We start from the raw sequence: 15,601 nt of genomic DNA, 5'->3' as shown, positions 1-15,601 counted from the left end.
TAGCGGTAAACCGACTTGTCTTTCTAGAAAAGGCTCGAGAAGGTGTTCCATTCTATTCTAGTACATTTAAGAAAAATTGAGCTAACGGGACATAAAATATTTAAGCGAAAGCGAAATGATTTAGATTTTAAAGGCAGTCGAAGGTTTGCGCATGAGCTCGTCCAGTGTTTATCGTCCAGTAATAAATAATTATTGTATATGTATTGTAAATAGTTGTGTTATTGTGTATCTAATAAATTGCAATAACTATATAATTAAATAATAAAGACATGGGTGTAAATTATTATAATAATTATAACAAAGTAAAAACGTTCCAATAACAACTTCTTTTCGCTTGATTCTTGAAGAATTCTTTGTATGCAATCTTAAAATTGTAAAAAGATCTTGAAAATGTTTAGTATGTACATTGAAGAAATCTCGTTTATGTGCGTCAAATTCTTTATACAAACATAAAATGTAGCTCAGCTACATTTTAAAATACCCATATTGTTAAAGTTCAGTTAAAAAATCGCATGACCATGAACATTTTCAACGCCCATCTCTAATCCGTCTAAACGTCAAAGTTCATAACCTTAAACCCGATAAAAAATAAGTTGTCAGACACTAAAAAAACGAAATAAAAATTTCAGTACTATTAAAAAAAATTTTTTATGATGAAAAAATAATTATTTTTGTAAGTACCTATTCTGCTTTACTTTCACTTTTGATCAATTTAATTTTATTCACGTCAAAATTATTAGAGATAAGATTAGGTTATTTTCATTTGTTTCTGGTATTTATAAAAAACGGGCCTAACATACTAATTTTTTTAGCTATTCAATCAAGAAACAGAAAATACGAATAGTGAAAATGTCCGAAACATTCATTGAACACGAAAAATCCTCCCAAAGTGTAATTTCCTCCGATTCCGGCAAAGACATTCTAGAAGAATCTGACGTACCCGATCTAGAACCCATTAGCTCAAGTGAAGACAATATCAGTAAAAACGATGAAGTTGAAAATATACCCGAAGAAGAGAAAGAAAAAATCAATGAACCTGAAGAACCTAAACCAGAATGGGTTGATCTTCTTGGCAGTGGGGCTATTATGAAAAAGACCATTGCTGAAGGTAAACCAGACACTAGACCACAAAGAAGCGAAAAGTGCATTATAAATTACAGTTGCTACCTCGAAGATGAGACTTTAGTGGACAGTGCTGATAATTTCGAACTAAATTTAGGAGAATCTGATGTAATTTTTATTTTTTATTAATATTTACACGAATCATCACTCAAAAGTGCCAAATTCGATTGACAGTTAACTATTTGTTTAGCTTGTAGATCTAACAATTCTATAAATTGCTTATGTAATTCTAGGTAATACAAGGACTTGATGTCTCCCTAGGACTTATGAATATTGGAGAAAAATGTAGGTTAAAAATTACACCCAGGCTGGCCTTTGGTAGAAAAGGATTGCCTTCAAAAATTCCAGGAGATAGTTTAGTTATCTATGATGTAGAGCTAGTAAATGTTGAGCCAGAAGATGATGTTGATATGATGCCTATTACTCTGAGAAAAGTTAAAGGGTAAATATTTTATGACTTATTCCATTTTCCATAATTTAACACTTAATCCGAAATATTGTTCTAATTTTCCAAAGCCCCTGAATATCTGCTGATCACGGCAACAGTGCAGGCCTTACTTGCACATTCATTTAAATAACTTTGTAGCAGTCTAGAAAGCTTAGTCCCACTGTGTCACCAGAACTCTTATACTGTTTGTATCATAGCAACAGTTGTTTTGTTAACGTGTGGTTCCAGTAGGCTAGGTATTTTGGCCAGTGTTTTTATTTTTACAGTGATTACAGTGTTTTTACTTGTTACAGATTGTGTATTAGTGAACAAGGTATTTTATATTTTGTTTATAGTACTTAAGCATAATTATTCGAATATACAGTGGAACCTTGATAACTCGGATTAATCGGGACCGTTGCTGATCTGGGTTATCGAAAATCCGGGTTAGCCGGAGAGCATTGTAAAAATTAATAAAATACGGTATACTTATAGATAAAGTCCGTTATATTTAAAATAACATGAAATATATATGCACAGTACACATCTAACTAACTTACCTATTATAGTTGTATATTTTATAGAGTTAGAGTATAGCACATACAGTATAGATAGAGTATTGTTCATTTCTAGGTAAAAAAAAACTCAGTCAGTTTCGGTTACGTGTCAATTTCGTCTGCCATCGGAGCGATGTTATGTTATTTAAGAATGTGGCTCTTTCATTGTTTAAAGTTTAAAAGACCATTGTTCTAAAAATAATTTTTTAAAAGACAGTTGAAAATAAATAAAGCAATAAAAGGTGCCTGTTGTTTGCGATAGCCTGATAATGGATAATGATTGTCGCTCTGCCGCCGCTACCGCCGTGTGCCATGAGTCATTTTTACCGTATAGTTCAAATTACGAATACCCATTATCTCTCAAATATTATATTATGGTCCAAGCCAAGTTTTATCAATGAAACTCGATATTTTTAAGACATTCCAGAAGCGGCTACAGATAAAATGTTTTAACATAATACATACATTTTTATTGTTGAAATGTTTGTCTGATGAAAATCGGTCCGGGTTAGCCGGACCTCCGGGTTATCGGGGGCCGACTTATCGAGGTTCCACTGTATTGTATATTTGTAGTGAGCATGGATAGGCCAGGACCCAGCATCAGTGATCATACTTCTTCATCTTCTTTCTCATTATAAGCAAATCTGCTTGTTCATTCGCAGATTGGTACCTCTCTATGGAAGGTTGTCACTCCATCATTTCCGTGGTCGGCTGATAGGTACTGCTTCTACTGATTGGTGATTTATCTCTGTGTCTTGCCCATTCTGCTTAATGTGGGGTATTCCATTCTTTTTTCTATTTAGTGTCCATTAGTTTATACAATGTACATTACATTTTCTTCTAATGCCTTCACTCCTCTTTCAATCTCTCAGTGTATTTCCTGTAGTTCTTTTACTTTTTCTTTCTTTTACTTTTTCCTGCAATACACTCATTTCTGTCGTTTCTAGTAGTCTTTGTGTTGTGGCTGTATTAGGTCTTGTTTCTGATGCATGTCATTATTGGTCTTACACTGGCTTTATAAACTCTTGACTTCTCATCTCAATGTCAATCTGTTGATTTTGCCATATACGGTTATCAAGGCATTCTGCCAGTCTATTTGCTTTTTGTACTTTTTTTGTACTTGATCTCTAACTTCTTTGTCCAAGTTTCCATAGCTGGACATTGTAATTCCAAGGTATTTTATTTTCGTTATTTGTTCAGTATTGATTACAGTCACTAAACACTATTAATCATACTAAACTAGTAAATCTGACTGAAATAGATTTTATTAACAAAATACAAGCCTTGCTTGGTTCTGAAAATCAAGATTTATAATTATCAGACTAAGGGACTGATAAGGAGACTACAGATGTTATAGATGACTCAGACGAAGATCCTGACTATGTAATTCAGCAGAGTGAATTACTAGCAGTGAAGAAGCCCCTTTTATGAACCACAACAATCTAGAACTGATTCTTTATAAGCAGAAGTGAATCATGCGAACATATTCAAAAGAAAAAGTGGCTTTACATGGCAGAGAACAGAATATTCGAGAAACACAAAGAGCCAATGACATATCAGAGGATTACTAGGCCTAACAGCATTAATCAGAACTCCAGGAAATAAGCATGTTAAGTCAGATATTTGGAATTTGTTGATTGGTAATGAGATACTAACTAGAAGAAATTGTAACTGGACAAACCAAATGTGAATTGTGTAGCATTTGTTTATCATCATAAATGAGGAAGACATATTATGTATATGTCGGTTGGTCAAAGGCTGTTTGTTTGGAGTGTAGTAAGAAGGTTACCATTACTTGTCTTCAAAATTAGTAAGGATAATTATTTATGTTTTGTTTTATCTAGAAGTATGTATGTGTTTTTGCTTGTTCATGCCTAGTTCGATTGTATAACCTCAAATTTTCTAGAAATAGGTGTTCTTGTACAATGAAGTTCCATTTTTTTCAAAATTTATTCGTATACAGTAAACTCTCTATAAAGAACACGGGTATTATGAGGTTTCGCTTATAACGAGGTACACTAGATGTCCCATGAAATTCCTATTGAACTAACACCTCTATAACGAGGCATATATGGTTATATATATAACAGCGCTAACAGGCCTTATAGGCCTACGGCTTCTAAATTCTGGATAATATTTCTCCATTCTTTTCGGTCCTCTGCACTCTTTCTCCAGTCCTTCACCCCGATTTCTTCCAAATCCCTCTCTGCAGCCTCTAACCATCTCTTCCTTGGGCGACCTCGTCTCCTTTTTCCCAATGCTCTGTCATTCAATATTCGTTTGATGTTTCTAGTTTCTGGCATTCGAGTAATATGTCCCAGCCATCTAACTCTTTGGGCTCGTATTTTTGTCGTTATTTTTGGTCTCCCATACATCCTCATTACTTCTTCATTTGTTCGTCTCCTCCAGGTTTTCTCCGCTATCTGTATACCTCCAAAAATTTTTCTCAGGACCTTCCTTTCCCATATCTGTATCTTCTTCTCCTCTTGTTGATTCATTACCCACGTTTCGCTCGCATACAACACTGTGGGCCGTATTATCGTTTCATACATTCTGATTTTCGCGTTTATTGATACATTTTTTGCTTTTAATATCGTGTTTAAGGCACCCAGAACTCGACTTCCCTTCAATAATCTTTTATCTATTTCTTTTCCTTCCCTTCCAGTACTGGTTACAGTCACTCCCAGGTATTCGAATTCTGCTACTTCCTTAAATTTATATTCATCTCCTTCTCCTTTAATTTTTATATAGTTATCCTCTTTATTTATATCTCCTTTCATTACCATGTATTGTGTTTTTCCTTGGTTGATTCTTAATCCATACCTTTTTGCTTCCGCTTCGAACTTTTGGAATATTTTTTGGAGATGTTCCTTTGTTCTTGTTAGGATGACTAGATCATCAGCGTAAGCTGTAAACTGCTGTCTGTTGTTAAATATGGTACCGCTTGTACTAATTTTTATCCTTCATACTATGTGCTCTAGTACCAAGTTAAATAAGTCTGTAGATAGAGGGTCACCCTGTTTCAGTCCTTTATTCACTGTGAATTGTTCTGAAAAATTTCCTTCCAGTGTTATCCTGTTTTTTGTATTGTTGTGCGTCATTCTCACTAATATATGGTTATAACAAGGAAAAATAAAATTGAAGAATAGGTTTCTTTACCTGCAGTAATGACTATAAATAAATACAGTCCATCTAATTTACTTACCGTTTCACGTCATTATCTACTCCGGAGAGCTAAGTTGACATAGTTGCCAAAGTATAAAAAAATCCTGAATTCATTTTAAATCAAATAGATCACATAATTATTGTAAACGTGGATTATACAACAAAACAAATTAATATTCAATGTAAGTAAATAAAAACTTAAGAAATAGAGAACAATAATTAAGTTATAACCTTACGTTAAAGTAAATAATAAAAACAGTAAATATAATAAAACAAATACTTATAGTAAAGAATATAAACAAATATGAAGTGTCATCACCGCAACTGTCAAATAAATGTTACCAATTTATTCTAAAATGTCACCTTCGTTCGATTACAGTTACAGTGTGTTCTGAACAAATGTGCTTCATAAAAACGCTTTATAATCCATTTATACAAATTAAATGAAACATATTATTATGTATTTCTTTAGGTTAACATTAATAGAAATCTTCAAATATTATTTCTACGCGTATATAATAAAATATGTCTAGTGGCTATAATTCCAGTGTACTTGGCAAAATGATACTAAAAAAGAACACACCTACCACCTAAATATTTCGTGTTGATATCATGTGACGTCACAGGCTATGACACGGATGACATGCAACAGTAAGTAAATTAGACGAAGTATACCTCAACTGCCTGTATAAAGGAATGCCCAACATCTTGTGCTTATTGAGACCAATGCTGTAATAAACTCCACCGCCTGTAATAAACTTCTTCCTGTTTATCTATCGACCGACATTGAAAATTGTAGGAAATTTACAATTTACGATGGCCAAGTTTCATTGTTGAGGTTGACAATGGGACACATTGATCCCAATATAAAACAATACTGGGACACAGTTGTCCCAATATAAAACACTACTGGGACACAGTTGTCCCATGTCCTACCAAAGAATTTAAGGATATTTAAAAAAAATATATCACTTTAGGTACCTTCCTATTATAAGCCTATTGATCATATTTTTTGTCTGAAAAGTTTTTGATATCTGGGGAATGTATTCCACTCTGGAAGGGTTGTTTTTAATTCCATAGACTCATCCAACAGACTATATGTTTTTGCATTACCATGTTTCGGGTTAAGGATTAAATAAAGTACACTTCAAATTCCAGCAATAAGAAGAGAGAAAGAGGGAATTGGTGGTATACTAGAGGAGAAAACAATATAGCCATTCAATGCTATAGAAGAGCACTAGATTATTTAGACGAAGTGGAAGGTGGAGATCAATCTAAAGGCGAAGTATCAGATTCAGATTTGCAGAGTATTTTGGAAGATAGAGTGAGTGTTTGTAATAATATGGCAGCTGCACAAATCAAAATGGAGATGTACAGTGCTGCCCTTAATTCCTTACAAGTTGTACTTAGATGCCAACCTAATAACGTTAAAGCACATTACAGGAAAGCCATGGTAAGTATTTAGTAAGTTTAAAAAAAAACATTAAGAGAATTTCAGTAATAGCTAAATATAAGAACTCGAGTTATTTAATATATTAATGGGAGTTTCTTCTCTTTAAACTTTTGTAATTGCTATTCTTTAAACAGTAGAGCTCAACCTCTAGATAGTATAGTATAACTACACCCAAATCCAGACATCCAAAGTGAAAACTATCCTTCAACACCAAAATGTTTTATATGGTCCACATATTGTTCAGTCAAAAGTTACACCATAAAAAATGTCCTATGCATAATCCCCCTAAAACTAACGGTTCCAAAGTTACGGAGGTAGTATAGTATAATTGGTCCAAAAAAAAGGACTAACCCCGCCATCCAAAATAAAAGTTTTCCTCCAACACCAAATTGTTCTATATGGTCCACATATTGTTCAGTAAAAAGTTACACCATTTTGAGCGGGTTTGCGTGAACAATATTCTATACAAAAATGTTCTACCTTAAATTTGAAACGAAAATTTTACTGTTGGAAAGATATTCATGCGACATTGTCCATAGAAAGTTCAGAGTGAGTTTCTTCGTAACAGAAATTTATATGGCCTAGGCATGTAGAAGCCTCTTGAAGGTGGTGAGGTTGACGTTATTTCAAGGACTTATCAGTGTCAAGTCCTTTGTACTTAAAGGACGTAAGTATTTGTAATGAAATAATACTCGATGTAAAATACTTTATTTTAAAGAATTATGCACATGGTTTCCATTTTCTATCGCAGTATTAAGTATCTGACAGCTGTCGTTCAGATGACAGTAGTACCAACCTACATTCATGGTTAAGGGAGTTTTACACGAACATAACACCTCCTCCCTTGACCATGAATTACAAAAGTTAACTAGAAGTAAAAGTACTTACAAATTCAGTCTGGTAACAGGTTTCCTTACTCTAGTGGAACGCCTTAAAATGGGTTCCTCAGTTTCAGTTTGAGCCCCAGGTACACTATTCGAACTCTCCATATTGTTTGAAATTTCGGATTCATCAGTAATCACTTCGGTAGGTGGTGGTGAGACACTGTGCTCTGGAATTGATGCCTCCCTCGGAATCAAATTGTGAGTAATGGTATCCGGAATGTAACATGTTGGATTATTTTGAGATGGAGTATATTCCCCAATTTGCCGTATTTGGTCTACATGACGTTTCCATGTTCTACCATCATCTAACTGAATTAAATAATGCAATAACCCTAATCTGAGTACAATAATGCCAAATTGCCATTTAGAATGAAAATAATCCCTCACGGAAACCCTAGTTCCTATATCAAAGTTTCTTAGACTCATATCAGTATAGGTAACTCTATCACTACATGAAGGTTTAAGTAAATCTAATCTATTCCTTATTTGTCTTCCTAACATAAGTTCTGAGGGACTTTTACCTGTAACTGTATGTGGGCTTCTGCGGTATTGCATAAGTAGCTTACATAATTCAAACTCCCTGTCATTTCCCTCACTTCGCATAGCCCTTAAACATTTTTTCAGTATTTGGACATATCTCTCTCCCTGTCCATTAGTTGCAGGATGGTAGGGTGCAGTAAATTTTTGTGTAATTCCATTATCTTTCATAAAAGTTCTAAACTCATGAGAGTCAAATTGTCTACCATTGTCTGTAACAAAAACTTTAGGAATACCAAAAGTTGTAAAAATTTTTCGGCAAATTTCAATAGTAGTTTTTGTAGTAGTATTTTTTGTAAAATGAATTTCAGGCCATTTACTGAAGGAATCTACCAATATAAAATAATAACCTCCATTGAAAGGTCCAGCGTAATCAGCATGCACTCGTTCAAAACAAAATTTTGGTGGCTCCCATATATGAGAATTATCTTTAATTGGGTTGTTCTTGTGCTTATTGCACTCTAAACAATTTTTACAAAGTGACTCAATATCCTGGTCTATGTGAGGCCACCAGCAATAACTACGAGCTAAAGATTTCATTCTAACTATTCCAAAATGTGCAGTATGTAATTCTGTCAAAATTTTATTTCTCAATTTAGTAGGTATAACTACTCTTTGTCCTCTCATAATAACATCAGATTGTAATGAAAATTCAGCTTGATTTATATTGAAGCTACATCGTTTATCAACAGGTTTTCCTGTTTTTAACCCAACAAGTAATTTTTTTAAGGTATGATCATTTTTTGTATGAAAAGCTAGATCTCTAATATTTGTAGGCAAAGTTTCAATTTGATTTATTTCAAAAATATCTGGCTCATCATGTGTGAAATTTTGTTCTGATTTTATAGGTAGACGTGAAAGTGCGTCAGCATTGAGATGAGAATCTGTATTTTTGTAACGAATGTCATAATTCAAACCTTGTAAGAAAATTGCATAATGTTGCATTCTTGTTGCACTTAAAACTGGTAGGCTTTTATCAGGTGCAAAAATTTGAACTAACGGTTTATGATCAGTGAGCAAAGTAAATTTCCTAGCACATAGATAATTGTAAAATTTTTTTACTCCAAAAATTATGCTGTAAGCTTCTTTGTCTATTTGTGAGTACCTTTGCTGTGTAGTAGTAAGAGTTTGAGAAGCAAACTGTAAGGGTCTCTCTGTACCATCTGGAAAGATATGTGAAAGTACTGCACCTACCCCATAGGGTGATGCATCAGTTGCTAGGACTAATGGTAAATTTGGGTCATAGTGACATAAAACATTTCTAGAACAAATGAGTTTTTTTGCTTTGTCAAACGCAGTTTGACAAGTATTCGACCATTTAAAATTGACATTCTTTTTAAGTAAATTATTTAATGGTTGTAAAATTGTAGAAGTATCTTTTAAAAAACGTCTGTAATAATTAATTAGGCCACAGAAACTCCGAACTTGAGTTCTGTTTGTAGGTATTGGAGCATTTGCAATTGCAGTTACCTTATCTGCACTAGTAGACACACCCGTTTTACTCATCTTATATCCACAGTAGTCAATCTCGTCTTTGAAAAATTCGCTTTTATCCAAATTTATATGTAAATTATGTTCAGATAATTTCTTTAAAACTTGTTCAAGTCTTTGTAAATGTAAGGTATTATTTGGAGCTGTAATTCTTATATCATCCTGAAATATTGAAATACCATCTATTCCTTGTAGCATTTGCTCCATTAAACGTTGCCATTTGGCAGGAGCACTAGCAATTCCAAACATTAATCGATTTGGTTGAAATAAACCTTTATGGGTGTTTAATGTAAGTAAATGTTTCATTTCATCTTTTATTGGCAAGTGTAAGTAAGCTTTCGTAATATCTATTTTTGTATATTTGTCCCCACCTGCTAATTGGGAAAGTAGGTCATCTGGTGTAGGTAAAGGGTATTCATCCACTTCAATGCAAGGGTTTAATGTGATTTTAAAATCACCACAAATGCGTATGTCCCCATTTTGTTTAACTACAGGAACAATAGGAGTTGCCCAGTCCGAAAATGCTACTTTCTTTAAGACTCCCTGATTTACTAAGGACTCTAATTCTGCCTCAACTTTAGGGCGTAATGCAAAAGCTACAGGACGGGCCTTACAAAATTTTGCTTTAGTACCAGGTTTTAGATAAATTTCAGCCTCTAACCCTTTTATTTCACCAACTGACTTTTCAAATAAATGTTTATATTTATCTAACAAAGTTGCAATTTCAAAATTTTCATGTAGAATTGTATTTACCTGATGTAAATTGATTTCCAGAGCATGTATCCACTCTCGACCAACCAGTGAGTAGCCATCACCATCCACCACATACAACTTTAGAGTGTGCTTTAATTCCTGGTGCTCAACCTCCACTGAAACTAAACCTAAAACATTCAAATTATTTTTGCAGTATGTAGTTAATTTAACATCCGATTTTTGTAATTGTAATGCAGGAAAATATTTTTCAAATATATTTTTATTTATGATTGTAACAGCAGCGCCAGAATCAATTTCAAAATTTAAAATATTACCATTCACTTTTAAATTTATAAAAAATTTATCTTTGCAATTTCCAGCATTTACTTCTAAGACCTCTTGAGCAGAGTTTACTGAATTTACTTGCCTGTGTGAATTTTGTTGTGCCTTTAAACAAACTTTTTGAATGTGTCCGACGTTTTTACAAAAGTTACAGATTAAATGCTTTTTATTACATTTATCGGCTAAATGCGAGGTGTCTCCGCATCTATAACAAGCCCTATTAGGGTTATTTGACATTGTAGAAGTATTATTAGGAGAGCTACTATGATTATTTACTGTATTATTATCATTAAATTTACTAGTGTTTGTATTTTTATGAGAACTTTTTGCTTTCGCATTTAAAACATTTATACTAGCCTGATTGTAATTATTGTTGTGAGAAAATTGATTACTATCCTTTTCTGAAGTTTCCATGCTTGCTGCAATTTCTACGGCTCGGTCCAAGTCCAATCCCTTTGTTTCTAATAGTCTGGCTTGAATCCTCTTTGACTGTAAACCAAAAACAAACTGATTTCGTATAGCACTTTTTAAATATGTGGAAAAGTTGCAGTTTATGGCAAGTTTCTGTAGAGAATGTAGGTATTCTTGTATACTTTCGCCTTCTGCTTGTCTTTTTGATTGAAACCTAAATATTTCAGCAATTTCAAGTGGTGCAGGGTTGTAAAAATTATCCATTAACTTAACTGTATCCTCATATGACTTGTCTTCAGGGACCTCTGGAGCTAGTTTATCACACAGTGTATCGTATGCTTCCGACCCCATGTAATGTAGTAAATAGGGCAATTTCATTTCCTCTGGAATTTTAAAAACTTTGTATGCTCCTTCCAGCCGTTTTACCCACCTGGACCATTTTGTAGCTGTCTGGTTAAAAGGTTCAACGGAAAACTGGAATGTAGAAACTTGTGTAGACATTACTGGAGCTGTAGCAGGTGCAACTATCGCAGTTGTAGTCGAGGAACTCGTGTTTGTACCGGCTGTAGTTGATGTAGTGTCTGTAATATTTGTATCCATTATCCTCGTCGCCAAATGTCAAGTCCTTTGTACTTAAAGGACGTAAGTATTTGTAATGAAATAATACTCGATGTAAAATACTTTATTTTAAAGAATTATGCACATGGTTTCCATTTTCTATCGCAGTATTAAGTATCTGACAGCTGTCGTTCAGATGACAGTAGTACCAACCTACATTCATGGTTAAGGGAGTTTTACACGAACATAACAATCAGTAACATACCGCAAATTATATTTAGAAAACACAATCCTGTTAAAAAAATTAGTTTCATCAGTAATAATATTATGCCAAAAAATGTAAAAAATATGGAAAACCTCCAGCTTACACCCTCCGTAACGCCGGAACCGTTGATTTTAGATCAATTATGCATAGGACCTTTTTCGTTTCAAATTTAATGTAGAATATTTTTGTATAGAATATTGTTCACGCTAAACCGCTTCCGTTTATAAAAAACTACTAATTTACCGATTTCTCCCCTCCCCCTCCACCCCAAACCCGACGCTCAAAATGATGTAACTTTTTGCTTAATAATATGTGGACCAAATAGAACAATTTGGTGTTGAAAGAAAACTTTTATTTTGGATGACGGGGTTAGGCCTTTTTTTGGACCAATTATATTATATTACCTCCGTAACTATGGAAGTGTTCATTTGAGAAGGATTATGCACAGGACCTTTTTTGTTTAAAAGTTAACGTAGAACATTTTTGTATAGAAATTCTTCACGCTAAACCGCATAGTTTTAGAAATATTGACGAAAAACTTAAAAAACTATTAATTTATCAACTTCTCCCCCACCTCCCCCAAAAAACCCGACTCGGATGTCTGGATTATGTCTTTTTTTGGATCAATTGTATCATACTAAAAGTAGAAAACCAGACAATTCGTATCAAAACAGCCATACAAGGGTTATTGAACTTCTTATCAATCAACCTTCTCAACCTGCACTTCTTTAGCAGCCTCTTCTGGTTCTGGACATAGGCCTCCCCTTGTGTTTTCCATATTCGCCTGTCGAGCTATCTTGTGCCAGTGTCCTCTTGCTTTTTCTTTAATGTCACAGATCCATCATTTTGGTAGTCTTCCTATGCACCGTCTACGTGCTCGTAGTCGCCATTGTATTATTCTTGGCCACTTCTCTTCCCTTTCTCTTGTCACATGTTCTGCCCATTTCCATTTTACGATAGCCTTGAGAACATATTTTACTTTGGTTCTTCTTTGTAGATTTTCTTTCTCATATGATCTCTTAAACTTACATTATTTATCAAAAGTGTCTCAATAGCTCTTTGAGTTGTTCTAAGTCTATTGAAAGATTGGATAGTAGGTGTCATGGTCTCCAATCCATAAGTCATGACAAAGGTTGGCAAAAACCAAAGTTTTTTCAAAAAAACCAAAAACACCAATTTTTTTATTTCAACCAGGTCTATTAAAAATGAATAAATTACTTTATAAAATAATAGTAAAGCGCGTGACACACACGCAAACTTTAAGTACGCGGGTTTAAAGATCGCGGACTAACTCGGCTCACCGTCGCGTCGGTGACACACGGCAGACTTAGGTATATTGTCGCTATTATTAGTACCTACGTTTCATTAATGAACACTTACATTTTACATTACACCCATACCTCGCTCTACGGCCTAGATACGTTCCACGAAACTAGGCCGTAAAGCGAAAAAGCCTTATAAGGAATCAAGTACTTATTCTAATACAACCTCATACAAATTCAACGGGATCGGTTCCAAATTTTTTAAATATGTAACATGGTATATCATTCAAAAGGAATTTTGAAATCAACTGATTGATTTCATCTGATTGGAATCATTTTGGTTGATCCAAATCAACTGATTGATATACTCAATCATGACATCTTCAGATAGTTCGGATAATTTAGTAGGATGCCCTGGTGTGGTGCATTATCCAAAATTGGCAAAGCCTTGTTGCTTAAGTTAATGTCTCGCGAATATTTGTTCGCTTCTCTACAAAAGTGATTTTTGAACCAATCCTCAAAAGTAACCTTAGTCATCCAAGCTTTCTTGTTGGATCTCCATAAGACGGTTAATTGATTTTTATTTAGTCCTTTAAGAGGGCTTGGATTTTCGGACAAAAATATATTAAAAGTGGTTTTAGCTTAAAATTACCCGTGGCATTTGCATTAATTAGCAATGTTAATCGTTCTTTAGACACCTTACAACCAGGCGCAAATTTTTCGGTTTATGAAATGTACAGCTGGTTCCTAAAAAAACTGATACGACTCTTAAAGCGTATTTTGTAGAAAATTGAGCAGTGTATTTTGAAGGATAAATACTTATTATTTACATACTGTCACTGTCACTGCCAAATCTTAAAATTTGTCAGATAACTTATTATGTTCAACCTCAAAAAATGGCTCCACATGCTAGCAAAGAACTAAAAGCAAGAATTGTAACGAAATTAGAAGATGGTTGGTCACTATCTGCCGTAAAGAACCATTTTAACGTAAGCAGAACAACAGTTTTTAATATTAATAAAATATGGAGAAAACAAGAAACTCTCGAAAGAAAGCAAGGTTCTGGAAAACCAAAAATATCTACCGCTCATGAAGATCGTACGCTTTTGGAGAGATTAGAAGAGAATCCCTTTTGAAGATGCGAAAACTGCAAGAATTCAAAATAATATCAAAATTTAGACCTTAATAATTATTACAATTTATGAATTAACATAATATGTAATCAGTTGTTTGTTTGTTTATTTTATTATTTGTCTGTCATAATAAATATAATATAATGTCAAACCAATCAAATACACTGCTCAATATGATCAAATCTTACTAAGAGTCGTATCAGTTTTTTTTGGAACCAGCTGTACATGCGATCAGGCATTCGCTTTCAATAAAGCCTTGTTTTGTCTACGCAAAGAATATAAACCTTGAGACTATGGGAGTATATATTCTTTGGTCTACGTTAAACACTTGTTCAGGTTTATAACCACCTCTTTCAACAATTCCCTTTAATATGTTGGGATAGTCCTTGCGGTCTCATCAGCGCTAGCTGTTTCCTCTTTCATTTTCATATTATGCAAATTAAATCATTTTTATCTTCAAACCATCCTCGGCTTGCTTGAAATGTAACATCTTCAGCAGATTCATCGGTATTTCCATTCCAAATTTTCGAAAATACTTACAGGTTTTTAATGGATAGTCATTTGACTCATTGGCATTCTCTGTTTGTTATTGTCCTCAATCCCTATAATCAATAGTTTTTCCATTTTTTTTAAATCGAGTTAATATTATTTTCCATAGTGTAGATGTATCGACATCGAAAAAAAGTTTTTTGGCCGTTATAGCGAAACATTTTAGGCCGTAAATCGAAAACGTGCCTTAATTGAAGAGCGCCGTTATAGCGAAATGCCGTATAAAGAGCGGCCGTATAGCGAGGTATGGGTGTATATTTTACAAAAAATATCGTTTTATTTTTTCAAAAAAAAATTGTCCTAATAGACCACCGTCGTTCATTTTTTGTAAGTGAGGTAAGCTGTCAAAATTATAATGTGAAATATATCACTTGTTTTTGATCTATTATAATTTAATACAAGGTAGGCCTATAAATAGGTAGGCCTATAAATAAATAGGTTTACTAAAAAACAAATAATCTAAGTTAGTATAATAGCTTAAAATAATTTTTTACGGTTTTCTAAAAACTTATAAAATTTAACTTGTCTCCTTTCAACAATGAACGTTTCAATTATTTATAGGTAATTTGCTTAATTAGTGAAAATATAGGTGTAACTTAAACGCAATAAAATAACGGCTCGCGGCTCGACGCAGTGATACATGTACAGGCTACGAGTAGGATTTCAAACTTGTTGGATCGACGGCGTAAGCCATAAGTTCGCGTACTTACTCGCGTGTGTGTCACCCCTTTATTAAAGCGTGTGATACACAC

The 15,601-nt window shown here is 33.8% G+C and overlaps 1 protein-coding gene across 1 annotated transcript in view; it reads left to right on the top strand.

Moving 5' to 3' along the window:
- The first annotated feature begins 508 nt into the window (after positions 1 to 508).
- Positions 509 to 15,601, top strand: part of LOC126883060 (peptidyl-prolyl cis-trans isomerase FKBP8-like) — a 28,233-nt gene continuing 13,140 nt past the window's right edge. Inside the window, exons 1-4 of the mRNA XM_050648270.1 lie at positions 509 to 673; positions 813 to 1,230; positions 1,356 to 1,564; positions 6,430 to 6,724. Of these exons, the coding sequence (XP_050504227.1) occupies positions 850 to 1,230; positions 1,356 to 1,564; positions 6,430 to 6,724 (885 nt within the window). The 5' untranslated portion in view covers positions 509 to 673; positions 813 to 849. The remainder of the gene's footprint in view (positions 674 to 812; positions 1,231 to 1,355; positions 1,565 to 6,429; positions 6,725 to 15,601) is intronic.

The sequence above is a fragment of the Diabrotica virgifera genome, chromosome 4 (assembly GCF_917563875.1).
Source record: "Diabrotica virgifera virgifera chromosome 4, PGI_DIABVI_V3a".
In the NCBI taxonomy this organism is placed as follows: domain Eukaryota; kingdom Metazoa; phylum Arthropoda; class Insecta; order Coleoptera; family Chrysomelidae; genus Diabrotica; species Diabrotica virgifera.
This window is presented reverse-complemented; position numbering and strand designations above follow the sequence as displayed.